Here is a 26,570-nt window from a genome sequence, read left to right on the forward strand (position 1 = left end):
GTGCCAGTTGGTGGGAGTCCATCATACAGCGCATGCACCGTCTCCGCTGACCCATGCGGAGGAAATATCGCGTTGGCGGCAATGGTGACGTAAAACTTTCGCGCGGTGAGTCCGTGTGTACACTTTCGAGGGAGTCAGCCCTAGAACGTCGCAGTCATGGTGCGGTGCGGTAGCGTGTGGTTCAGAAAGGTCCGTGACTGGTGCCTCTCAGCCTGAAGCTCGACAGATTGGTGCCTGTAGCCCCACCTTTGGTTCCCCTTTCCTCCCTCCCCTTTTTCTTTCTGGGGGCCTTTTTCCTGCTTGTTCTACTGTAGTTTTCTCCTCTCAGTCCTTCGGAGTCAGACTTGGCTTTTGAGAAGTGGGAAGAATATATCTACCTGGAATGGTTAGAACTGTTGTTTGGGGGCCCAGGTGTGGAGGTTCTTCAGGGGAATTGTGTGCACGTGGAATGGGGAGCTAAGGAAATTAGGTTTTAGATATGCAATATAGTATACGTACCGTGTAAGGTTGACTTTTTATTTTGGCTCAAATAGCGTGTCTTCTTTCTTTTAGGTAGTAATATACATAGCCTTTTCTTATAAACGTTTTCCTCAAGTTCACGGTTTTTAAGAGCTTTCTAAAGACTTTTCATCAGAAAACGAAAGTAATGTAATTGGCTTCCTTCTTGCAAGAAATTTCTCTCACTTTGTATGCAGTGCCTGTTGTAGAATCATTTCTGTAAAAATATAGTTGCTCCAAATAAAAAAAAATCTCTTTAAGAGCTTTCCTAGTAATGTTTTTTTGAAACTTAACCGGCATTATTAAACAACAAAGAGTCAGATACTCCTAAGTTTGCTTTCTAAACTTCTGAGTCTGATGAATCTGGAGGAGTAAAAAATGTGGCACCTGTTGAACGGAACTTTAAAAACAGAAACTTTCTTTTTATTGGAGGTAGAGGTATGAGTAATATCTCTGAATTATACTTTATCCAACCCTCTATTTTTCAAAAAATAGGTAGTCAAAAGAAAAGAGACTTGTGAAAGGTAGTACTTGGGCATGTGAGGTAACTAATTCTTCAACTAAAAAGAAACGGCTACATTTTTTTGGGGGGTGGGTAAGTCACGAAGGGCATGGTTGCCATGAACAGTCACTTCCTCCCCATGTTGTTTGCAAGGGGAATCTATTCACTTATATATGATGCATTTCTGGCATAGCCTGGAAGAATCAAAGCATAAGTTCGTCACCCTCAGAGAAAAATACTTTGTCTATTCCTCAAGTTCTTTTCCATATTCCTTCTACCTTGTTTCCTTACAACATCCTATATCATGACTATGTTTGCATACTCAAAGACTAATATATGAATCTTTGTTGTGTACCTATCCACTGCAATCTGAGATCTAAACTGCATCAGAATCACCAAGGGAATTTTTTCTAAATAATCCTGGTGAGACCTATCCTCATCCCCTCCTCCAGAGTATAGCAGAATGGTCAGTGGACTGTGTAGTTTAAAAAAACGTTCCCAGATGTTGTTGATATTTAAACTATGCTAAATGACTAAGGGCCATGAATTTAAGACATTACTCTGTAAGGAATTTTGATAATTGAGAGGTTAATACATAGGATCTTTACCTACAAGAAGTTTAGTGAGGGAAACAAGTAAACACTAAATGCAGTGTAAGTTTTCAAAGGGTGTAATAAGAGATAAGATCTAACTGCTGAGAAATCCCAGCAAAGTTAGTGGTGTTAGTTAGCAGCATTAACAAAGATACCAGAAAATAGGACATGTAGGTAGGTTTATGATAGAAAAGAACAAATGACTTTGAAGGAAAAAAATGAACAGTGGCACGGAGATGTGACAGTAGGTCACGGACAGAGCAGAGTGAGGAAGGAGAGATAGGTGAGGTTGAAGGAACAAAAATGAAACTGGAAAGGTAGGTTAAGAGCTTTGACTACTGAGAATTTTAGACAATTTCATAAACAGCAAAAACTAAAAAAAAAAACAAAACATGAATGGTTTTTTAATTGGGAGAAACATAGAGATCAGACCCATTTTCAGAAAAATAGTTCAGGCAGCAAGACAAAGAATGGGTTGAGGAAGGAATGACTAAACACAGCAAGAGCATTTTAGGAGCTAATATGATGGTCAAGATACTAAGTTGTACCAGAAAGGAAAAATAAATAGAGCTTTGGGGAAAGAAGCAGGTATAGTCAGAGATTCCCCTACGTAGTCTCAATGACTAGATAAACTGTGGTTCCATTATTTGCAAGAACACTGGGGGAACAGAATTTGCCTGAGGAAAAGTTTGTGTTTTCATATTATCATGTTGTATCTGATGTGATTATTATATTTTCAACTAATATCTAGGAAAAGGTGGATTATTTAAGGGGTTTCAAATATAAATTAAGTAGTGGGTTTTGCCCTTAGTTGCTTTAGACTATTAAGCTTACCTCCTGGTGGAAATGTTCAACAACTAGGCATAGAGAATATCTCACCCAGGTGATAGTTAGCTGGTATGGTCTGAGGTCACCCAGAGGAAAAAGTCTAGATTGAAAAGTGGGACAATGTCATAAACCTTCAGACAAAAAGTGGAACAATAATTGATCATTGAAAAAAAGAGGTATTAGAGGAGTTAATCAGAGGGGAAAGGGAGGTCAGACCAGAGATGAACTAAGAAAAGATTATGGATTTGGAATTCACAAAGCGGTATTGATTTTTTTTAGGAGCTTTAGTGGCAGCAAAGGACTAGAAAGGAGTTCTAAGTTGGTAAGCATGTTTGGTATCTTAATGCTCTCTCTCTGTCTTTAAAGTATGGAAACTTCATTGATAACCTAAGACTCTTCACCCGGGGAGGAAGTGGTGGAATGGGTTACCCTCGTTTAGGTGGAGAAGGTGGAAAAGGTGGTGACGTCTGGGTTGTAGCCCATAAGAAAATGACTTTAAAACAACTTAAAGACAAATATCCTCAGAAACGGTTTGTGGCTGGAGAAGGAGCAAATAGTCGGTAAGTATTGCCTGAATGACTTTGATTTTTGAAAATTTTTCCCAGGGGAAAAAAAAGTTAGAAGATAAAAATTGAATTGGTAATTTGAAATAAATTATATCCTCTATTCATAACTGAGCAAACATCTACAATAATTAGCTCTAGTGAGGATAAAAGGTAGAGACTATGCAATGTTTTGAGACTCTTAAACATTTTTATTTTCTTCTCGCAATGTCTGTTTATATTCTTTTGTACTTCTCTGTAGAAACAGAAAATGATCTGAATCCCCACTATTTTCTTCTAAAATTAAATTGTCATTGACAGTCTTTGGGAAAACTTCTTCAAATCTCAACTGTGCTACCCACCCCACCGTCACCAGTAGTTCTGCCAGGATCTTAAGGTTTAGAACCTGTTTCACTGATCTGTCTCTTGTGTATTTTCCTTTGGCTTGTTTTGGTCTTTTCTCTGTGACATCAAAATATTCCCTTTATTTTTTGCAAATTTTTGTTATTTTTTTTATGGAATATATGTTGCTCTCAAAATATGGGAAAAAACCTTTTTCTTCTATTATAAAGAAATTGAAGAAAAATCTTACTCAGTTACCTAGATTTTGGAAGTGGTGCTTGAACCAAGTCTTGAAAGGGGAATAGGATGTTGCCAGACAATCAAGGCAGGAAAAGGTGTGTTGGCAAGTGTACAACATTTATAAAGTCACTGGTTAGGAGGGAACAAGCTGTTTGGTGACATAATAAATATTTCTAGCATAACTGTGGTACAAGTGGGGCAGCTTGTTTTAAAATAAAGACATTGTACAGAGTGGCCAAAATGAACAAATCAGGAGACTATAGATGCTGGAGAGGAGGTGGAGAAACGGCAACCCTCTTGCACTGTTGGTGGGAATGCAAATTGGTGCAGCCGCTCTGGAAAGCAGTGTGGAGGTTCCTCAGAAAATTAAAAATAGACCTACCCCATGACCCAGCAATAGCACTGCTAGGAATTTATCCAAGGGATACAGGAGTACTGATGCATAGGGGCACTTGTACCCCAATGTTTATAGCAGCACTCTCAACAATAGGCAAATTATGGAAAGAGCCTAAATGTCCATCAACTGATGAATGGATAAAGAAATTGTGGTTTATAAACACAATGGAATACTACGTGGCAATGAGAAAGAATGAAATATGGCCTTTTGTAGCAACGTGGATGGAACTGGAGAGTGTGATGCTAAGTGAAATAAGCCATACAGAGAAAGACAGATACCATATGGTTTCACTCTTATGTGGATCCTAAGAAACTTAACAGAAACCCATGGGAGAAGGGAAGGAAAAAAAAAAAAAAAAGAGGTTAGAGTGGGAGAGAGCCAAAACATAAGAGACTGTTAAAAACTGAGAACAAACAGGGTTGATGAGGGGTGGGAGGGAGGGGAGGGTGGGTGATGGGTATTGAAGAGGGCACCTTTTGGGATGAGCACTGGGTGTTGTATGGAAACCAATTTGACAATAAATTTCATATATTAAAAAAAATAAAATAAAATAAAGACATTGTAGTCCAGATTATGAAGGATCTGATATACTGTGTTACAGTTTGAATATTATCTTAGAGTGACGGGAAGCCATTGAAGGATTTTAAATAGGCAAGTGACAATACATTAGCGTTTAGGAAGATCACTCTAGGGATAATTGGTTAAAGAATGGATTGGACGTGTTGATTGAGGCCAATTTACAGAATATCGCAATATTTTGTAAGTGACGAAGTTCTCAAGGTCTGGCCTGTACCTATCTTTCTAGGTACAGGCCCTCTACATTCCCTTCTACATTCTATGTTTTCTGCATTCCAGCCATGTTGGCTTTCTTTTAGTATTTTATAGTGGTATTTGTCTTCTATCACTGGTCCTTTGTTTGTGTTATCTCTCCTGTAATACTTTTTCCTCACCTTCATCTGGTTGCTTCCTATGAATCCTTTAGATTTAAGCTCAAGTCTTTCCTGATTTCTCTGATTAAGTCATAATTCCCATACCTACTCACATGTGTAGGTTCTAATTCATAAAACTTGTCACAGTTATAATTTTCCATTTTTCACATAATGATTACTGTCTGCTCTCTTACCAGTCTACTGTTGAGGTCCATGAGAGCAGAGAAGAGTTTAGATCATCATTTCTCCCCAGATGTATAGTACAGTGATTGGTACATAGTAGATATTCAGTTAACATTAGCTGAATGATGGATTGGATTGACAGATGGATGGATTAGAGCTAGGTTAAAAAAGTGAAATAAGTTAGACTTCGTGATTGATGGCAGTACTGAAGGAGAAAAATGAATCAAGGATAACTTCCTGGTTTTGACTTGAGTAGTAGGTAGATAGTAGTATCGTTCTTTGAGAAGGATTATGGTAGAAAGTGGCAACTGAGATGTAGAGGAAGGGGGTTTGAAGGGTCTATAAAGATATAAGCAAGCACTTAAAATATAGGTCTGTCATTCAGGAATATGGTCAGGTCTAGCGATAAATTTGTTGATCATAAGTATGGACCAGGGTAAGTGTATTACAGAAGAGTAAAGGATTGAGGATCAAATTCTATTATTCACCAACATTTAAGGGAAAGAAGCAGAAGATGTGATCTAAAATAGAGAGTCAGGAGAGATTTAGTGTCATAGAAGCTAAGGAGGAGATGACAGTCTTGTTTATCTTGTAGAGTTCAGGTAAATTAAGTCACGAAGTTGAATAAACTTACTGAATGCCAGAATTTATTTTATAGCTCTGTGAATTATGTCTTCATGTGTCTAAATTTGGGTCCTACAAGAAGTAGGTACCAAGGTAGGATGAGCTGAATGAGAGATTTTTTGGGGAAAACACTTAAACACCTGTAAAGGCAAATTCGGGAGGGACCTGAGGGGTAGTTGGGAAAGCTGTCTGACCACTTTGCAGGTCTAATGCCTTATGAAGGAGAGTAGGAAGGGCAAAGTTTTAGTCTGCTCTGTAGTTCTAAGAAAGTTTAGGCACAGCTGATGGTGATTCCTTAATCAAAAGTTGCCCATCAGAGGAATCTTAGTTTGCTACAAAGGGGTTGCCTTAGTAACCCTGCTGTACCCAGTCATTGGCTGGAAGTAGACTGCAAGAAGCATCATCTCTTTAAGATTTCAGAGCACAGCAGCTGGACCATAGGTCAGTTATGTTCCCTGCAGTCAGGTCTAGGAGATGCATTTTTATGGCCCACTATGTTACTCAGTGTTCAGTGTTTTTGTAATTAGTTGTTCAGTGTTGTTTTTGTCAACTCAGAAATCTACAGGTGATTTTCAAGTTACCTTATCTGACATTTGGTTTCTGGTTATAGAACCAAAAGATGAGACTCTTGAATTGATGAAATTGAGCTCTCATTTGTTTTCATTTTGCAGTGCTAACAGGGATAACACACTTTTTGAGAATCAAGAATAAACTAATGCCTTACATGTAGTAGACTCAAAGATGAACTCCTACAATGGGGTATGGTGTATCATGCTCTGAGTTTAAGGTATCGCTTTGTAAATTTCAGTTCAAAAACTTTGTATAAATCAGTTAAAATCATGAATGATTGATTTGAGAATAGATTGGTATTTTAACTTTTTGAAATATTTTTTTGGAGTTTAATATTTACAACAGAGAATTTTTTTTATGCACTAATATCTACACATTGCTTCATTTATCCCCCATTTTACCTCAAGAATATAGTACTTTCCAACCAGTCTATGTCCTTACCCCAAACAACCAAGTTTTATCAGTATTTTGTTGCCAATTTTCCCCCCCACCTACCTTCACCTCCTCATTTTCTGTTTTTCAGACAAAACTCACTTAATTCCATCTGAAGAGATTTGTTCCCTATTGAATATAAATCTTAACTCCCTTCTTTTCCTTTAAAAATTGTTCATGTGCTTTAATTTTGGGGAGGTGAAAAAGTTAGTCCTGGGAAGAAGATCTCGATTATTAGACTTCCTTTTAAGTGCTCTAAGTCAGTGTTTTCAGACTGTGTCTTTCCGTTCTTTATTGTGCTACTTTCAAATGAGTTTTACTGCCATCCATAGTGAGAAACATTTTAGACTTTACCCGACTATGTATGTTATGTCTATTTTCTGTTCTATTCTGTGGCATATTGTACATTGTTGTTTTCTTGTGGGAAAATATACATTATAACATGAAATTTCTTTTAACCATTAAAAAATTTTTTTTCAATGTTTATGTTTTGAGAGAGAGAGGAGACAGAGTGTGAGTGAGGGTGGAGCAGAGAAAGGGGGAGACACAGAATCCAAAGCAGGCTCCAGGCTCTGAGCTGTCAGCACAGAGCCCGATGCAGGGCTCGAACTCACGGACCATGAGATCATGACTTGAGCCAAAGTTGGACGCTTAACTGACTGAGCCACTCAAGCGCCCCTTAACCATTTTTGAATGTACAGTTCTGTGGCATTGTTCTATACATTCATATTGTTGAAGTGATCACATATCTTGTTTTAAATGCTGGTTGTGACTGTATGAATGTCACACATTCTGTGAATGTTTGAAAAACATTGCATTAGGATTTTCAAATCAATTCATTAGATTTCAAATAAAAAGAATAGGAAACAGTATCATGTATCACCTATTAAATACAGTTTCACAAAACTTTAAAGTCATACACACACACACACACACACACACACACACGACTGTGAATTTGTGTGTGAGTATCTGTATTATTTCTTATTGAGTTGCAATTGAAAATTGACAACTACTTGGATAAATACCTAGTAGTGCAATTGTTGGGTCATAGGGTAGTTCTATTTTTAATTTTTTGAGGAACCTCCATACTGTTTTCCAGAGTGGCTGCACCAGCTTGCATTCCCACCAACGATGCAAAAGAGATCCTCTTTCTCTTAAATGTTAAAATTTCTATGCTGCAGACTGTGAGTCTGGAGTTCTCTCTTGTCCAGTAAGCAAATGGATGCAGAATTGAATATGAGAGAAGTTAATGTCCAGGAGAAGACAAGGGCCTGGAACAGGAGTTTTATCTCTGTTTTTATTGAGCTCACAAGATATTACTCACCTGGTGAACATGAGGAAAACAAGAGCTTACACACATGAAAGTGGAGAAAACAAGATCTTACACATGTGGTGAACGTGAAGAAAACAAATCAGATAGTCATCATTAACGTGTGTGTAAGCAAAGTGGGGGGGGGGTGCAAGTGGAATTTATACATTGGTGCCAGATGGAAAGTAATTTCCTGCAGGTGATACAAGTTACTCGTGATTCCATTACAGTATCTCCTGGGACTCTCTCTCTCTCTGCCCTTCCTCAGTTTGTGCTCGTTTGTATGTGCTTTTGCTCACGCTCTCTCTCCAAATAAACATTAAAAAAATAAAGCTGTTAATAGTGCCTGGGACATATTATGGCTGAAAAAGTAGTAGATGATTATGTAATAGCCTTAGTATAGTTATTATGTAACTGTATAGTCTAATCTCTTTGTATATTTTTGTTCATTTTGGCTCTATATAATTCAAGCTCATTGTAAAAATATCAGATAAAGTAAAAAGATGTGAAAAAAGAAGTCAGTCACCTATAATTCTTCCACCCATAGGTAACCACTATTAATCATTTCTTGACTTTTCTAAGACTTTTATGTACATTTATGCAAATTGACTTGTGACAGCTTGTAATTATATGGATGTATTTAAAATTTGGGGGTACAAAAGTGAGAGCACAGTATTTTCTGACCTTTTCTTTTCACTTAACGTTTTTTTTCCACACCGGACAATTGTTCAAAATAGCTGCATACTAATATACTACTGGAAATAACATAACGTTTGTCATTCACTTATTGAGGTAATTATAGATATTTTTACTGTTATAGTCACAATGTAATATATATCCTTGTGTATATAGTATTTTATATGGTTGTTCATTTTTTTTTTTTAGGATAAATTTCCAGAAGTAGAATTGCTAGTTAAAAGTTTATACCAATTAATTTTTTCATGAACAGTATGAGACTAGTCAGATGAGCCTCCTATAATTAGTGTACTCTTTATTTGAGATCAGAGTTAAAATCTTTCTTATTCAGTGGGTTTTCCTTTTATTTCTAGCTTATTTGTGTTGTAGCAATGATCTCTTCAGATATACAGTATTTTACTTCATTATGGGTTAAAATGACTTTTGGTGATTAGCTTGGTAACTTAAATCATTATGTATTATTTGTTTTTATTATTTTATTTTTGTTAAATTTATGTGATAGTCTAAACTGCAAGCAAACAATTAGGGACAGTTTTCTCTTCCACAGATATTTGGCCACTTAACATCTGCATTAACAAGAAAACTTTGTTGCTAGTCTTTGTAAACCATTATATTTGGTTGGGCATAGACCATTTGATATAGTGGGTTTTCTCTGTTTTGATTTAGCTTTATTTTTTTGTAGTGTTAATGCACTGAAAGGCTCCAGAGGAAAAGACTGTGAAATTCCTGTACCTGTGGGTATTTCAGTAACTGATGAAAATGGTAAAATTATAGGTAAGTGTATTGTAGATTCTAAGGTTGAGAAAAATGCATATTTTCTAAAATTGTTTGGGAGCTGTGGGGCATAGCTTCTCTTGAATTTCAGAATTTTTTTTCAGCTTGCTTGCTTGCTTGCTTGCTTATTTATTTATTTATTTATTTATTTATTTATTTATTTAAAGCCCATGAGCTAGGGAGAGAGAGAATCCCACTCAGGCTGCATACTCAGCGTTGAGTGAGGCTCAGTATCACAACTATGTAATCATGACCTGAGCCCAAATCAAGAGTCTGTCAGTTGAGTGTCCAACTTCGGCTAAGGTCATGATCTTCCAGTTCATGAGTTCAAGCCCCACATTGAGTTTGCTGGTGTCAGCCCCAAGCCTGCTTCGGATCCTTTGTCCGCCCCCCCTCCTCCTCCCCTGTTTGCGCTCTCTCAAAAATAAATAAACATTTAAAAAAAACAAAACAAAACTATTTCAACTGCTAATTTATAAAATATTTTTAAAACTTAATATAAACATTATCAAAATTAACTGCTAAATTTAAAATTATTATAAATATAGAAGAGTATTTACTCAGTTTTAAAATATATAACTAGTCTCTAATCAACTGCTTACAAAATGTTTTCTGGGATCAAACTTTTAATAGAATCTTAACCCATTGGTTTAGTCCTGTAGATTTATAAACTGGAATTTTCTGGCATCTGTTTATAAACAAAAAAATGTCATTACTGATTAGCTCCACTTAGTAATCTTTTCTCTAAGTATCTTTCTCTGTGTTTTTAAGGAGAACTCAATAAAGAGAAGGACAGAATTTTGGTAGCTGAAGGAGGTATTGGTGGTAAATTACTTACAAATTTCTTACCATTGAAAGGCCAGAAACGAGTCATTCACCTTGATCTAAAACTTATAGCTGATATAGGCCTAGTAGGGTAAGTATCATTTATATTTTTATTTTTATAATTTGAGAGTGAGAGTTCATGAGTAGGAATTAAATATAAATGGTAATTTGGGACCAGTGTTACTTATGGAATAAATTTATGGACTTTGTGCATTGTTTGTATACTTGAGAAATGCTGCTAAATATAGTCACTTTCATATTGCAAAAACAGAGTTTCATAGTTAATATTTATTTTTAAAAAGAAAGGAAGATCATAGCAATTAAGTAGGCTAGTGGGAATCTTAGAGGATGAATCAACAAAGAAAAAAATCAAATGCAATAGTATAAGAAGGTAAAAAATGTTACCAGATATTAAGGAATAAAATTACAAATCCAAACCACATTTTAAGAAACGTATAGGAGAAAGTAAAAAGAAAAGAATAAAATGATTGAGATACTCTTACAAATCTTAATAGAGATACTGATATTTTATTAATCAGGTGGCTAAAGGCCAATCCAGACCATCTCAACCATCAGACTTAGATCCTATTGTGCACCAAGTTGGATCTTGCTATGACTGTTTCCCTGTCCTTCTTGTTCTACTTAGGATCTGTCCATTCTCAGTACTGCAGCCCCCACAATGTTGTCCTCCTTCACCAGCTTCCATTCTTTCATCAAGCAGTGCTGTTTAGCTGTAGGGTTTGCAGTGCTGACACCTGACCAGAGGGGGATGGATAGCAAGATAGAAAGGAGAAAAATGAAGGGAAAATTTTAACATTACATTTCTCCTGTCCCTTTCTCCCTGGCCCCACTTTAGCATTACACAGTAGTCAGATAGAATACCTAGGAAAACGGTAGGGAAGACTGCCTTATTGCTGGCTTTACTTGAAACTGCCAGTTCCATTCCTCACCTTACATATCTTCTTTCTAAGCTCTTTTTATTTTCCACTCCAGCGATTTCACTGCTTCTTTACCAGACTCCTCAGTCTGAATCCCTTACCTCTTGCCATGCCTGTCTAGCTACTAGGTCTTAACAGCAATGGCTTAGAGTTCATAAAGGCCCCATTCCTGTTGACATTATAACAGGGAAAGATGTGATTCTGGTGTTCACATTTAATCTTTTCCATAAACCTTAGTTATGAGCCATAGGTTCTATATTTTTTTTTTTTAATTTTTTTTTTCAACGTTTATTTATTTTTGGGACAGAGAGAGACAGAGCATGAACGGGGGAGGGGCAGAGAGAGAGGGAGACACAGAATCGGAAACAGGCTCCAGGCTCTGAGCCATCAACTCGGAGCCCGACGCGGGGCTCGAACTCACGGACCGCGAGATCGTGACCTGGCTGAAGTCGGACGCTCAACCGACTGCGCCACCCAGGCGCTCCCATAGGTTCTATATTAACTGTATATATTTCACAATGTTTTGGGTTTAGTAGGGTTTTGTGGACTGAGAATATAGCCATTTACAGTCTCATTTGACACAAAAATGTGTTTCAAGTTCCATAGAGACACCTCTACAGACTAAGAATAGCCTCACAAGGCTGAGTAGTAAAGTTGGAATAAGGATGGGAGACTCAAGTGAGAGACTGTTTGGGTTAGAATCTCATATTCTTTGGAGGCCACCTGGATGGTGTCGGATAGATTGTAGAACATCTGTAAGCCTTTCCCATTTTTAATAGTGGATTTAGATGTTGGTAAAATATTGCTGGTGAGTAAGATAACACATTTACGGCATAATATATGCCTTGGATTTATGAATGCTCAATGAACAATTTGTAGTTGCTATCATTATCATCATTATATTGTCAACTTATTGGGAGTACATATAGTGAAATATTAAGCTTTTCAGAGATATGATATTAGTCAATATAAAGCATCAAGTTTCTTTTTTTTAATTTTTTTTTAGTGTTTTGAGAGAGAGCGAGAGAGAGCAGGAGAGGGGCAGAGAGAGAGAGGGAGACACAGAATCTGAAGCAGATTCCAGGTTCTGAGCTGTCAGCACAGAACTCCATGTGGGGCTCAAAGTCACAAACTGTGAGATCATGACCTGAGCCAAAGTCGGATGCTTAACTGACTAAGCCACCCAGGCATTCATCTTTTTTTTTTTTTTTTAAAGCATCATGTTTCTTACATACAATACTTAACATATATATTTTAGTACTTTTAAATTAGGCACCTATTAAAAAGTTATTGCTATGAACTTTTAAATTTAGTACTTTTAATTTAGTACTTTTAAATTAGGCACCTATTAAAAAGTTATTTGCTGGTTTCAGGAATGAACTGAACCTTAGAAGAAAGGTGTCATATAACTAACATACTTGTATGGCTGTTGTCAAATCTGATCTTTGCATAGGTTAGATTTCAGCTTCTAAAGTTTTTGTTAAGTACTTCCCAGGAAAACTCTCAAGTATCAGTTCTTCAATCATTAGCGTTCTTTCTCTTCTCTTATTTTGATCTCTTTGGAAATAGTTGCTGGCATTTTTCTATGTTTAATACTATTATGAAAATATGAAGATAATGGAAAGAAATAAGTTCAGTTAGTGATAATCATGGATAAAAATGATTGCAATTTGCTTTCCTTTTTTTTTCAATTTGCTTTTCAAAAAGTTACACGAGGGGCACCTGGCTGGCTCATTTGGAAGAGCATGCAACTCTTGATCTTAGGGTCATGCATTTGAGCCCCACGTTGGGTGTAGAGATTATTTTAAATAAATAAATAAACTTTTTAAAAAAGTTATAAGAGTCTGAGTGAGTATAATAAGATAAAAGATGACTGTATTTCCACAGGAAAATGAGTCATTAAAAAATCTCACATTTTATTCTAAATTCATTGTAGGAAGATCTATTTAATAAGATATTTTAATTAGATTTATTTTTAAAGTTAAAAGAGTTCTACTAAGAGGTAGAATTTTTATTGAATTCTTATAGAATAATTTTTTATAGAATTTATGTAGGATTTCATATTAATATTTCCAAAGTATTACACCATTATTCCAAGTGCAAGTTTGGCAGGTTTTGAAAGAAGAACTTTTTCCAATTTCAGTGAAAAGCGTAAAAGCAGGGATCACATTTATCTCCTTGATTGCTTTATTTTTGATGCCTAGTATATTGCTTGATATAAATTAATGCTTAATAAATATTTTTTTGGATAAATATAATGAAAATACCTGAATGGAACTGAGGAATCCTCTCTTAAGTGATGCCTGTTCCTAGTACTTTCTTCCTTATATGGTGGGCCTTTCTTAAGGTAAATTTAGCAATAAAATAAAAGCCTTTAAAACAGACATCTATGGGGCGCCTGGGTGGCGCAGTCGGTTAAGCGTCCGACTTCAGCCAGGTCACGATCTCGCGGTCCGTGAGTTTGAGCCCCACTGATGGCTCAGAGCCTGGAGCCTGTTTCCGATTCTGTGTCTCCCTCTCTCTCTGCCCCTCCCCTGTTCATGCTCTGTCTCTCTCTGTCCCAAAAATAAATAAACGTTGAAAAAAAAAAACCAGACATCTATTTTTTATTTTATTTTATTTATTTATTTTTTAAAGTTTATTCATTTACTTAGAGAGAGTGCACATGAGCAGGGAAGGGGCAGAGAGCAAGGGAGAGAGAGAATCCCAAGCAGGCTCTTTACTGTTAACACAGAGCCCAATGCGAGGTGTGATCTCACCAACCATGAGATCATGACCTGAGCCGAGATCAAGAGTTGGACAGTTAACTGACTGAGCACCCAGGTGCCCCTACAATAAACAGCTATTTTAATTCAGCATTTTCTCATCAAGAAATGTATCTCAAAAAAAAAAAAAAAATTAAAAAAAAAAAAAAAAGAAATGTATCTCAAGAAGGAGGTTAAAGTGTGTGTAAAAGTTCAATGAAAATAACTGTAGTATTTAAAGTTTTAAGAAAAAAGCTAGATAATGAATAGATAAGTAAATGCTGAAAGAAAATTTGCCAAAAATAGTTGTTTATTAATTCTAGCACATGCAGGTGACTATACTGTTGATATATGTCTTTCTAGCTATACATATTTTTTTGTGTGTTATTCCTAATAAAAAATTGGAGATAACCTAAATGCTTAACAATAGGAAATTAGTTAAGTAAATTACAGTGGGCCTTGAAAGGTGTTCATCATGTATTATTCAGTTTAAAAAGCAGGCCAACTAACTATGAAAGTAGTCTTTCAGGAAAAAAAAATCAAAACTAAACCTGATCAAGGCTTTATATCAAACTAACAATTTATAGAAAATCTGGGGCACAAGGAGCATGCTAAAGGACATCATGGGGGTGCCAACAACAACAAAAAAAATCCAGACTATGGGAAACAAATGCTGCTATAGGACAAATGACCCAGTTTCCTTAAAAATAAAATTGCAGAGGGGAAACAAGATGGAGGACCTTTACCATAAGAAATTTAACAGATACATCAACCAGTTGTAATGCACGGACCTTGTGTGGGTCCCTGTTCAAACAAACCAGCTTTAAAAAAGTTTTGGGAATGTGTTATTTGTTGAAGCTAGGTGATGGCTAAATGGGATGCATTACTTCTCTCCACTTTTGTATGTATTTGGAAATGTTCATATAAAATGTTTAAAAGAAAATCTATAAAGCAGTATAATCAATATTTTGTCATTATTTGGCTACAATTAGTGGATTATAGATATTTTTATTAGTTTCTTTTTGTTTTCCTATGATTTGCAGGTTTTTTAAAGATAATTGAATTATTTACTCTCAGAGATACTAAAACATCTCTAGTGTACAGCATGAATTTGTTTTTAATTTTTTCATATGTATATTTTGTTGCTCAAGCTTTTCAAGATTATTTTTAATTTATATTCTACTTTTATTCTCAGAAAATATCCAAGAAATCTACTTCCTGAGGTGTTAAAAATTCAGAGATAAGCAAGTATTAATAATACTTGTTTTAATACATTATTTTATTTTTCCATTTCAGATTCCCAAATGCAGGAAAATCCTCTTTGCTAAGTCAGGTTTCTCATGCAAAACCTGCAATCGCAGATTATGCATGTAAGTATAATTTGTTGTATATTTTAATGTGTGTAGGTACACTTTTAAAGACCGCACTTCCTTTGAGTATGAATAAAATGACAACTCTGACGTCGCTTTAGTTTGAAAACTCTTGGCCGATAGAATACATGCATTTCCCATTAATCCTTGAAACCTCTGTAGCCCTCAGCAAAGTTCCTAGCACTTGTTAGGCACTTGCTTTGTTGCATTTATTTCTCTGTTGCATAATCATTTATTTAATTTAATTACGATTTTATGAGCATCTACCCTTTATTAAGCACTATACTTTCATTTAGCAAGTATTTATTTCTGTGAACTACAGTAGGTACTAGAGTTACAAAGATTGGTAAGCAGAAACAGATACCGTTCTGACTCTTACTGAGCTTACAGACTAGTAGGGGAAGGCACATATATCACACATGACTATGAGGGAATATAATATTCTATGAAAGAGTGTAGGTGGCTGCTTAAAACTCCTTTGGGAAAGTGTGATGCTAGGGCTGAGGTGTAAAGAATACATGAGTGAATCAGTGACACACAGTGGATGTGAAAGGTGTTTCAGCTAGAGGAAATAGCATGTACAGAAAAGCTCTGTAGTAGCAGGGAGATTTGTGTGTCTAGAGAGCATGTAGTAAGGGAAAGAAGGATAAAATGATTAGATTTGCTTTTCAAAAACATCTCTCTGAATATAATATATAGAGAATGGAATGGCATGGGTCAGAAAATTGGTCTGGGAAAAATATGCTATTGCAGTAGTTAGATGAAATATAATGAAGGTTTAGACTAATGAATGAATGTGATAGAATCTTTGCCATCATTAAACAAAAAGATACAAAACATATATTAACCTGGAAAATAAAAGCCATTCTAAAATTAGACTCTGAGGGAGTAGAATTAATTTTGGACTAATTGCTATAAATTACATAACCAATATTTATTGTTATGATACAGGGACTCTTGAGAAGGAAAGAGGAAGAAAAGCTCAGAGTTGTAGGAAGGAGGCTAGTTTCTAAACTGATGAGGCTTGAGGATAACTGAATGAGAAAAGGACTAGAGAAGTTTCATCCATAGACCCAGTGATAGAAACCTAAATTCTCCTCTACCCACCAACACCTTTACCACAATCCTTAAAGTACAATAAAAGAACTTTGAAGCCCTCTAATTATATTAGATCTATGGCTATGCAGATTATAATTATATTTTCCATTCCAACAAATGAGAACATAATCTGAATTAAATTGTTCACAAAAAAGAAATATTATTTATTTTATACATGAGGCTAAGACAATTTTGAGAGTACCAGCCTTTATTCTAGCCTTAATTTATTGTTTTTTCTTTCAGTTACAACATTACAGCCTGAACTTGGAAAGATTGTGTATAATGATTTCAGACAGGTGAGTATTTTTAAAGTAACACAGTTGGTTAGAAGGGAAAGTACTTGCTTTTGTCACTTGGACTTTGTAATATTTTATTGTTTCTGTGGTGTTAGGGGGAGAAAAATTACCAGGATTTTGTTTTTGGTAAATGGAACCATTAACAATTCAATTCTATTGACTGACTATTATACAATAGTAAAATATTGTATAAGAATATAACTTCCTTCTCCTTCCAAATTTTAGGTCCAGTTTATCATTACAGCATCCTATCTTCTTTATCTCTTTGATCTCTGTTTGTTCTCATTGCAATTCCATATTTTACTGCCATATTTGATTATTGATTTTTGTTTCCTAAAAGCATTTTCTAAAGTTCATGGAATTGATTTTATTCCAACTTTCTCTTTCTAAAAAAAAAAAAAAAAAAAAAAAAAGGTTTTAATTGAAGAGGATTCTGGTCTAGCTATTAAGTTATTTTTCCTTGATAAGGAAGAACTATAGATAGTTTGAATAATTAGAGTAAAAATAAATAAAAAATGGAAGTAACAAAACTTTTAAAATATATAATGTATGATCAATAATTGTGCTCCTTAGTATTTACCCAAATGAATTGAAAACTTAACATACACACAAAAACCTGCACATGGATGTTTGTACCAGTCATATTCATAAGTGCCAAAACTTGGAAGTAGTCATGATATGCTTCAGCAGGTGAATGGATAAATAAATTGTGGTAATAATGGAATATTATTTAACATTAAAAAGAATTGAGCTATCAAGCCATGAAAAGACATGGAAGAACCTTAAATGCATATTACTAACTGAAAGAAGCCAATCTGAAAAGACTGCATACAGTATGATTCTAACTATGTGACATTCTGGTAAAAGGCAAAACTATGGACATAACAAAAAAATCACTGGTTACCAAGAATTAAGGGGACAGAAAGAATGAATAGAAGAGCACAGACGATTTATAGGGCAGTGAGACTATTGTATATGATACTGTGCTGGTGGATGCATGTTATGTGTTTGTCAAAGCCCATACAGTATACAACACCAAAAGTGAACTCTAATGTAAAGTATGGACTTAAGGTGATGATGTATCAGTGTAGTTTTATATAATCCACTGACCTAATTAAAAGATATTAAGATTGGGGCTCCTGGGTGGCGCAGTCAGTTAAGCGTTCGACTTCAGCCAGGTCACGATCTCGCGGTCCGTGAGTTCGAGCCCCGCGTCAGGCTCTGGGCTGATGGCTCAGAGCCTGGAGCCTGTTTCCGATTCTGTGTCTCCCCCTCTCTGCCCCTCCCCTGTTCATGCTCTGTCTCTCTCTGTCCCAAAAATAAATAAAAAAGTTGAAAAAAAAAAAGACATTAAGATTTATATTCATTTTTAATAGTGATATAACAGTAAAAAATGAAATGCTTCCAACAATTATACAGAATATTAAATAATAAAGTTACAAATACAGGATAATATGAATATGGAGAGCAATATTTAGAGGAAAAGAGTACATTGTAAATTTTAAGGGAAACTTAATTCTCAATAACAAAATTCTCAGTGGAAAACCTCCAAACAAAATTTTAGGACATGAAAAAAAATTTAGGACATGAGACCTCTGTTGTATTTTGTATAGGTAACTACTTTGTCACTTAGCCACAATTGCCTTTAAAATTCTGAAATCCTATCCACATGGGCAGTTTGTGTAGAGCAGTGCTTCTCATCAATTACTGCACATCAGAATTAACTGGATGGCTTCAGCAGAACAATGATAAATGAAGCCTGAGCTCCAGAGATTTGAAACCAAATTCCTTAGTGGTAGGGCTTGGGCATCTCTACTTTGTCAAAGATCCCTGGGTGTTTATAATGTGCAGTGAGTTTTGAAAACCACAAATGTAAATTAATGGTTAACATTTCAAAAAGGAGTTATAGGAACATTATGTCCTTTACTTATCAAGAATCTTCAGTAGTCCTCCTGGTAGAACATGAACAAAAAAGGAACAATAGTGCCAAATAATCAATTACATATAGAATTTAAAACTTGAAATGACAGAGCTATACTAAGTAAATGCTGAATTAATATCCTTCTGTACTTTTAAGAATTTACAAAGTTGAAATTCTATGACAGGTTCATATTGAACAATATAATTAATGTAATTCTAAAAAGGATTTATGTTATTAATGTTAAACTAATCCCTAGAATTCTTAGATTATTAGATTAATAAGTAAAACTGGGACTCTAATTTTTGATAACAAAGTATTTTGATTCTTAGAACATTTATTTTGTTATAAAGGTATCTTGGCTTTATAAAGAGTCAGTGGTAATCACAAATTAGAAACTATTTATATTTGAAATATGAAAATCTGTGGATATAACTGTTTTCTTTTTCATCAAACCATTTAACTTTGTATTAGATATCAGTAGCTGATCTTCCTGGTTTAATAGAAGGAGCGCATATGAACAAAGGAATGGGCCACAAATTCCTCAAGCATATAGAAAGAACTAGACAACTACTTTTTGTTGTAAGTCATATGCATACCACTGTAATATACAAATGAATGTGAAAATCAATGAGTTTAGTTTTCCTAGAAATTGTTTATGGCAATAAGTTTTAAAGATAAGGTAGTATCATATATTATTCCACTAAGTGTTTAAATGGGGGTCAAATACAGTAAATAATTCAATTATATTGTAGGGGTGGAAATGGCATTACTGTATCAGATGTAAATTTGGCTCTACTTTTCAAGGTTTAATTCCTTAAGATTGTCAACATTCTGCTATGTTGTATAGTATCTCTTTCCTACTTCATTTGTGGTGCTAAAGCCATACATTAGATTATCTGTATAAGTACATACAAATTGCCTTATCTATACTGCTTTCTCATTTCATTAATGATTGTAATTTTATCAGAATAATTATAGCTATCCTAACACCACAGTTTCTCTTACTTATTTTGAATTACTAAATTACCAATAGTGTATAGGTTGAGAAATTGTTTTTAACTTGAGAGAGTAAAACATTTCAAAACAGAAATTTATAACTTTTTATGTTGTTTTTATGTTAGAGACTGTCTCTTTCCATCTTTTTTTAGGTCGATATTTCTGGATTTCAGCTTTCTTCCCAAACTCAATACAGAACTGCCTTTGAAACCATAATACTTCTTATAAAAGTAGGTTTTCTGTTTTACTGTGTTCTGCATTTGGTCTAATATGTAGGCGTATAGGACTGTATTAAATAACAGATAATTAGAATAAATATATGTTCCACCTCTACTTCTTGAAGCTTTGATGTCAAAGAATTATCTAAACCTACTTTCTCCAGTTCTTCTGTGTTAACCCACTCTTCAAACTGTTACAACCAATAAAATCTTGTTTGGTTCCAAATCCTTGTTACATATTTCTCAGACTTTATTTTGCTTGAACTTTTATTCCTACTTTTTAGATTGTTTCTTCATCTATTTTTTGTGCTCTTTCCTGTTCATTGTTTAAGTAGCATTTGGTTACAGTTAATATACTGATGACTGCCAAATCTGTTTCTGATGCTTAGATCTTTTGGTTGTGCTTTCGATCAGCTGTCTAATAGATATCTTTGATTGGATGTCCCATTAAGTTATCAGACTTATAAAATAACTTAGTTATTTTAGTTAGTATAAAACTAACTTTTTTTTTTTTTTAACTCTTCATCTTCCCCAAGAACTTTACTGGGTATATAAACCAGAAACCTGCGTGTTGGTCTTGATTCTATCTTTCTCACCACCTGCATTAAGCCCTGTCAGTTCTATATCTTAAATCTCTCTGAAATTCATCTACTTATCTTCATCCACACTGTTACAATCAACCCCCCTTCACTAGAATGTAATCTCCTTGTTTCCAGTCTCACCTCACTCTAGTCCATTTTTTTTTAATTGAAATTTAGTTGACACACAAAGTTATATTATTTTCAGATGTACAACATAGTGATTCAACAACTCTATATAATATGCTGTGCTCACCACAAGTGTAGCCTCCATCTGTCACCATATAATGGCTATTATTATACCATTCTCTAGTCCATTTTTTATTTGGCAACTGGAGTGATCTTTGTGAAAGAATCAAGCTGATGTTTTTTTCTTGTTTAAAATGCTTCAATGGTCCCCCACTGCTGTTAGGTTAACATCTTACCCTGAACATGGTTTTTGAGGTCTGGCAAGAGTTGGCTCCTACCTAGCAGTTCATCTGTGCCCTTCCTGCCTTACTTTCTATTATCAGCCGTATGATTTCTCTTTAACACAGCATGATGTCTCTTACCTCCAGGACTTTTTATATCTTATATCCTTGTTAATTTTTGTCTATTATGAATAATGCTTCTGTGAGCATTTGAATACAGGTTATTGTACGGACATGTTTTCATTTCTCTTGGGTATATACCTAGGACTAGAGTCGCTAGATAATATGGGAAATCAATGTTTAACACTTTGAGGAACTGCCAGACTTTAACAGAGTGGCTGTATCATCGTACTATTTTATAGTCGCACTAGCAATGTTATGTGAGGCATTCCATTTTTTCCACGTGAATGCCAACATTTGTTATTGTCTGTCTTTTTTATTTTAGTTATCTTAGTGGGTGTGAAGTGGTATTTCATTATGGTTTTGATCTGCATTTCTCTAATGATTAATGATGTTGAACATCTTTTCATGTGCTTATTAGCCATTTGTATGTCTTTGGAGTAATGTCTATTCAGAATACTTTGCCCAATTTTTAATTGGGTTACTTGTCTTTTTATGCTGAGTTGTAACAGTTCTTTATATTTTGGAAATAAATCCCTACCAGATATATGATTCACAAATATTTTCTCCCATTCTGTCAGTTTTCTCGACTTTCTTTTTTTTTTTTTTTTTAAGTTTTTATTTATTTATTTTGAGAGAGACAGCATGCGAGAGCAAGCACAGGCAGGGGAGGGGCAGGGAAAGAAGGAGACAGAGAGAATCCCCAGCAGGCTCTGCACTGTCAGCACAGAGCCTGATGCGGGCTTGAGTTCAAAAACTGAAATCGTGACCTGAGCCAAAACCAAGAGTCAGACACTTAACCGACTAAGCCACCCAGGCACCCCAACCCATTACTTCATCAGTTGTCTTCTTTTTCTTTATATTTTTTTGAAGCACAGAATTTTACATTTTAATGAAGTTCCGTTTGTCTGTTTTTTCTTTTGCTTGTGTATTGGTGTCATAGCTAAGAAACCTTTGCCTACTCCATGGTTATGAAGATTTACTCCTAAGTACACTTACTTTTTCCAAGAATAATACAAGTATAACATTAAGTTGTCATTATTTGCTTCTGAATTTTATCAGTGTGCTTAATAGATGTCTAGATATCTGTATTTGGACCTTGGCACAAAATCACAACTGTGATTTTGAATTAAAATATTGGAATTAAATTCAATTTGAATTTAAATGTATTGAATTATTTGAATTAAAATATATTAACACATGACCTAACCAGTAAGCATTTTATGAATTTTGTCATTTAGTTTTGTGGTTGTTGGGGTTTATTGCATTTCAGGAATGTGAGTGGGCTGTAGATTGATTACCCAGGCCTGCATAGTAAAGATATTACCAAATAGGTGATCTATACAGATATTTTAATACAATTGTTTGGTTTTTCTTTTTTTATTTAAAGGAGTTGGAGTTGTACAAAGAGGAACTTCAGACAAAACCTGCACTCCTGGCAGTTAATAAAATGGACTTGCCAGGTGCCCAAGATATGTTCCATGTACTGATGAATCAACTCCAGAATCCTAAAGGTAAATACATCTGTTCATTTAATGTCAATTTAATGATTACCTCTTGTGTGCAGAGATTGCTAAATGGTATAATCAATGGATAAGAAAACTGCCAGTTCTACTCTTAAAAAAAGTATGAAGAAAGAATGCATACCATATGAAACTTTAACACTGTAATATAATCAAGCTTCAGACTTGTGATGTGGACAGTAAATTAGAAGAGACGAAAGAAGAGGTCAGGCTTCATGAAGAAGTAAAACTTAAACTGGGCCCTTAATTAATGGGATTTGGATCAGAAGAGGAAAAAGTCAACATCTTACCTGTAAATTCTTTTACTTTAACGTACTTAACAAGTTCTAGAACTTCATTACCCTAATACACCACAAATTTAAAACCAGAGCAGATAGTTTTAAAGAGGTATGTATCTTTGCAATGCTAGCTCTATAGGTCTCTGAAGGGTACTAATCTTCTAAAAAGAACTTGAATACCTGTGTATGTGTTACATAGAATAATAGAAGCTGTTACTGTAAAAGGATTTATTTGTTTGAAAATTTGTTCCTAAATGGACCACTTTGTGTAAAGGAACTTAAAGAGACTCTCTACAGTTTTGAATATTGACCTTTGCAGAACACTTTGTATCCTACAGTGATGATGCTTTCACTTTTCTGAAGCTAGTAGAGGACCTCTTCACAAATGAGGAAAAGTAGGGTGGACGGAAGGTGGCTAATATGTTTGTAAATGGTACTAACTTTTCTGTTTTTATCCTTGGCACAAAAATTGGGGAAAATAAACTCTAGTGTACTAGGACTAGCAGAAAGCACCAGAAGATCCTTTCTCTCCTCTCAAAAATCTTTCCACTGTGTCATTTATGTATTGGAGATGACCTTAAGTTAATAAATTACTCTTAGAATATAAATACCCTTGGAACTACTCAATAATCTTCATTCCTTAATGTCACTTGCTTTATGAAGTCATTAGATCTGTTTGCTAATTGTTCTTGCAGAAAACGGAATTTTTAGAGGAGGTATCAGAAGGGAGGGTAACTCAAGGGTTTGTGCCTATTTTGGACTGTCGTAAAACAAAACATAGTCCCCTCAGTGATAATTCCTGAGTTAGCTTCTTTAGATTTCTTTGGGGGCATATGAATCTCAGAAACCAAGCTCCATGTTAGCTTGTCCAGTCTCTCCCATTCTAGCCTTTCTGTTAACCCATGTTAACCCATCCCATCAGGGTGCCATTCCCCCGCCCATTGTCTTGGAGGCAGGGAAGTGGACAAAAAGTAATATGTCAGTCCCTTTGGGGTGATAAACCAGACTCATCTGAAATCATCTACCCTTGAACTGTCCCCACACCCTTTTCAGTTTTAGTATGGCTCCTACCACTAGTGATAAGTCTGTATTTTAGGGAAGCTAAAGGCCACCTATATACTGAGGCAAGCTAGAATGTCCCACTCGTGAATGATGTTATTTTTATACATAATGTCTTTCAGACATATGTTGTCTGACTTCATTGAACTCTCCAAGAAAACCAAATTTATTGCTTCTGTAAGTAAATCATATATGATTTATCTTTAATATATTCTTAATTTGGTTTAAAACATATTCATCCAACAAATATTTGCTAAGCACCTATCATGTGCAAAGAATCTTATCATTGTCATTTGTAAAAACAAAAGATTCTGAGAGCTTATTAATGAGGGAAGGAAAAAAAGAATTAAAAATGCCAAGTTTTTGGTTCATAAATCAAACCTCTAACATAATTTTAACTTCTTTTCAAAGACCATGAAAATCAGCTTAGTTTTGAGTTTCTCTGTTTCAGATTTTTTGCATTTATTTAAGAAAAACATGATTCCAGAGAGGACTGTGGAGTTCCAACACATCATCCCCATCTCTGCAAATACGGGAGAAGGAATTGAAGAATTAAAGAACTATATAAGAAAATCTCTGGATGAACATGCCAACCAGGAAAATGGTGCATATCATAAGAAACAGTTGCTTAATTTACAGATTTCTAATACAATATCTTATAATGAGCCACCACCAAAGAATGGTGTTACTAGTCCCAGATAGATGTAATTTAAATCTATTAAAAATGATATCAAGGGGCCCCTGTGTGGCTCATTCGGTTAAGTGTCTGACTCTTGGTTTAGGCTCAGATTGTGATCTCGCGGTTTGTGAGATTGAGCTCCGTGTCAGGTTCTGCACTGACAGCATGGAGCCTACTTGGGATTCTCTCTCTCATTCTCTCTGTTTCTCCCTTGCTCACACGCATGCATGCACAGACACACACTCCCTCAAAAAAATAAATAAGTAAAATAAATAAATAAGATATAGAAATTGTGTTCATTTCAAAGACCTGTTTTTTTAGGTTAGTTATTATTAACCTTCTGATATATATGCCATCATTCAAGAACCATACTTTCTTGTTTTGTAGTTAAGTGCATTGATAGTAAAAAATAACTTAAAGCTAAAAATGACAATTTGTAATTTTATGGCCAATTCACCTAAAACAAAATCCTGATATTCCTGTATTATGATGTCTCTAGTGAGGTCATTTATTTATATATATATATATATATATATATATATATATAGAGAGAGAGAGAGAGAGAGAGAGAGAGAGAAATTTTTTTATCCTAGGATATTATTAGAATGAGCAACTAGGTTTTGTTTTTGAGTCTGTCTTGTACCTGATTCTACTAAATATGTGATAGTTCGTTTAATTGGAAAACCTCAGAACCCTAAATTTCAACTTATGTTCAGTTGTAGTGAAGATCACTGATAATATTTAACAGAAACTAGCAGGTAGATGTTTGTAATTTTACCTTTTAGACATTTTTCTTTCTTAAGTGTAAGTATTTTTTCCTGCTTTGGATCAGACTGGTGTATCTCATTTTGTTGTGCCCATATCTGTTTTGTTGTCTATTCTCATATTTTAGTAAAGAGAAGTAATAAGAAGTGTAAACTTTAAACAGTATTATCAATCATCAATATATTCTAAAGAGATTAAAATTTCTAAATTTCTGTTGTAGTTTCAAAAATTCAAATTGGATATTTTTTCTTAATTAGTTTCATTATAGTATACATGTTCATTGTAAAAAAAATTTGAACAGTGCAAAGCATATATATCTTAATTAGTTTCATTATATATATATATATATATATGTTCATTGTAAAAAAAAAAAAAAACAAAATTTAAACAGTGCAAAGCATATAAAGGGAAAAAGAAAAGTTCCCATCTTTCTGTGTAGGGCCATCCGGTCCTTCCCAGAGAAAACCACTGTTAATAGTTTCTTATATTCTGGCAGAATTTTTTATTCATTTATCTTTTTACCCAAATGAGTTCATTATGTAAACCTAAGGTTTTTTTTTAAATAGTAGCAAGTTAATTAGCTTTTTTTAAAACATAACTTATTGTCAAATTGGCTAACATACAGTGTCAAGTTAATTAGCTTTCAAGAATTATTCTTCATGGACTTCAAGCTGTATTTACTAAGCTGTAATCATCAAGACAGTATGGTACTAACACAAAAACAAACACTCAGATCAATGGAACAGAATAGAGAACCCAGAAATAGACCCACAAACGTATGGCCAACTCATCTTTGACAAAGCAGAAAAGAATATCCAATGGAATAAAGACAGTCTCTTCAGCAGGTAGTGCTGGGAAAACTGGACAGCGACATGCAGAAAAATGAACCTGGACCAATTCCTTGCACCATACACAAAAATAAACTCAAAATGGATGGAAGACCTAAATGTAAAACAGGGAACCATTAAAATGCTTGAAGAGAAAGCAGGCAAAACCTCTTTGACTTTGGCCGCAGCAGCTTCTTAAATTTTTTTTTTTCATTTATTTTTGAGAGACAGAGCATGAGCAGGGGAGGGGCAGAGAGAAAGGGACACACAGAATCCGAAGCAGGCTCCAGGCTCTGAGCCGCCAGCACAGAGCCCGACGTGGGGCTTGAACTCATGAACTGCAAGATCATGACCTGAGCCAAAGTCGGACACTTAACCAACTGAGCCACCCAGGTGCCCCATTTCTTTTTAATTTTTTTTTAATGTTTATTTATTGACAGAGCATGAGTAGGGGAGGGGCAGA

The 26,570-nt window shown here is 34.9% G+C and overlaps 1 protein-coding gene across 1 annotated transcript; it reads left to right on the top strand.

The window, feature by feature from the left end:
• The first annotated feature begins 129 nt into the window (after positions 1 to 129).
• On the top strand, positions 130 to 24,616 carry GTPBP10 (GTP binding protein 10). Its single transcript, XM_047097005.1, has 10 exons — positions 130 to 189; positions 2,788 to 2,981; positions 9,371 to 9,462; positions 10,234 to 10,378; positions 15,266 to 15,339; positions 16,681 to 16,733; positions 19,126 to 19,233; positions 19,803 to 19,880; positions 22,367 to 22,490; positions 24,288 to 24,616. The coding sequence occupies exons 1-10, from the start codon at positions 157 to 159 to the stop codon at positions 24,536 to 24,538; spliced, it is 1,152 nt and encodes a 383-aa protein (XP_046952961.1). The 5' UTR covers positions 130 to 156; the 3' UTR covers positions 24,539 to 24,616.
• Positions 24,617 to 26,570: the final 1,954 nt, after the last annotated feature.

The sequence above is a fragment of the Lynx rufus genome, unplaced genomic scaffold (assembly GCF_022079265.1).
Source record: "Lynx rufus isolate CCGP_SWC_20201006 ecotype Redwood Valley unplaced genomic scaffold, mLynRuf1.p SCAF_4, whole genome shotgun sequence".
NCBI lineage: Eukaryota > Metazoa > Chordata > Mammalia > Carnivora > Felidae > Lynx > Lynx rufus.

Excerpts from the sequence above, each read along its gene's own strand:
- GTPBP10 (XM_047097005.1), top strand. The coding sequence starts at position 157 with ATGGTGCGGTGCGGTAGCGTGTGGTTCAGAAAG. Across the intron at positions 19,234-19,802 it reads CTAGACAACTACTTTTTGTT|GTCGATATTTCTGGATTTCA; the intron begins GTAAGTCATATG and ends ATCTTTTTTTAG. Across the intron at positions 22,491-24,287 it reads TCAACTCCAGAATCCTAAAG|ATTTTTTGCATTTATTTAAG; the intron begins GTAAATACATCT and ends TCTCTGTTTCAG.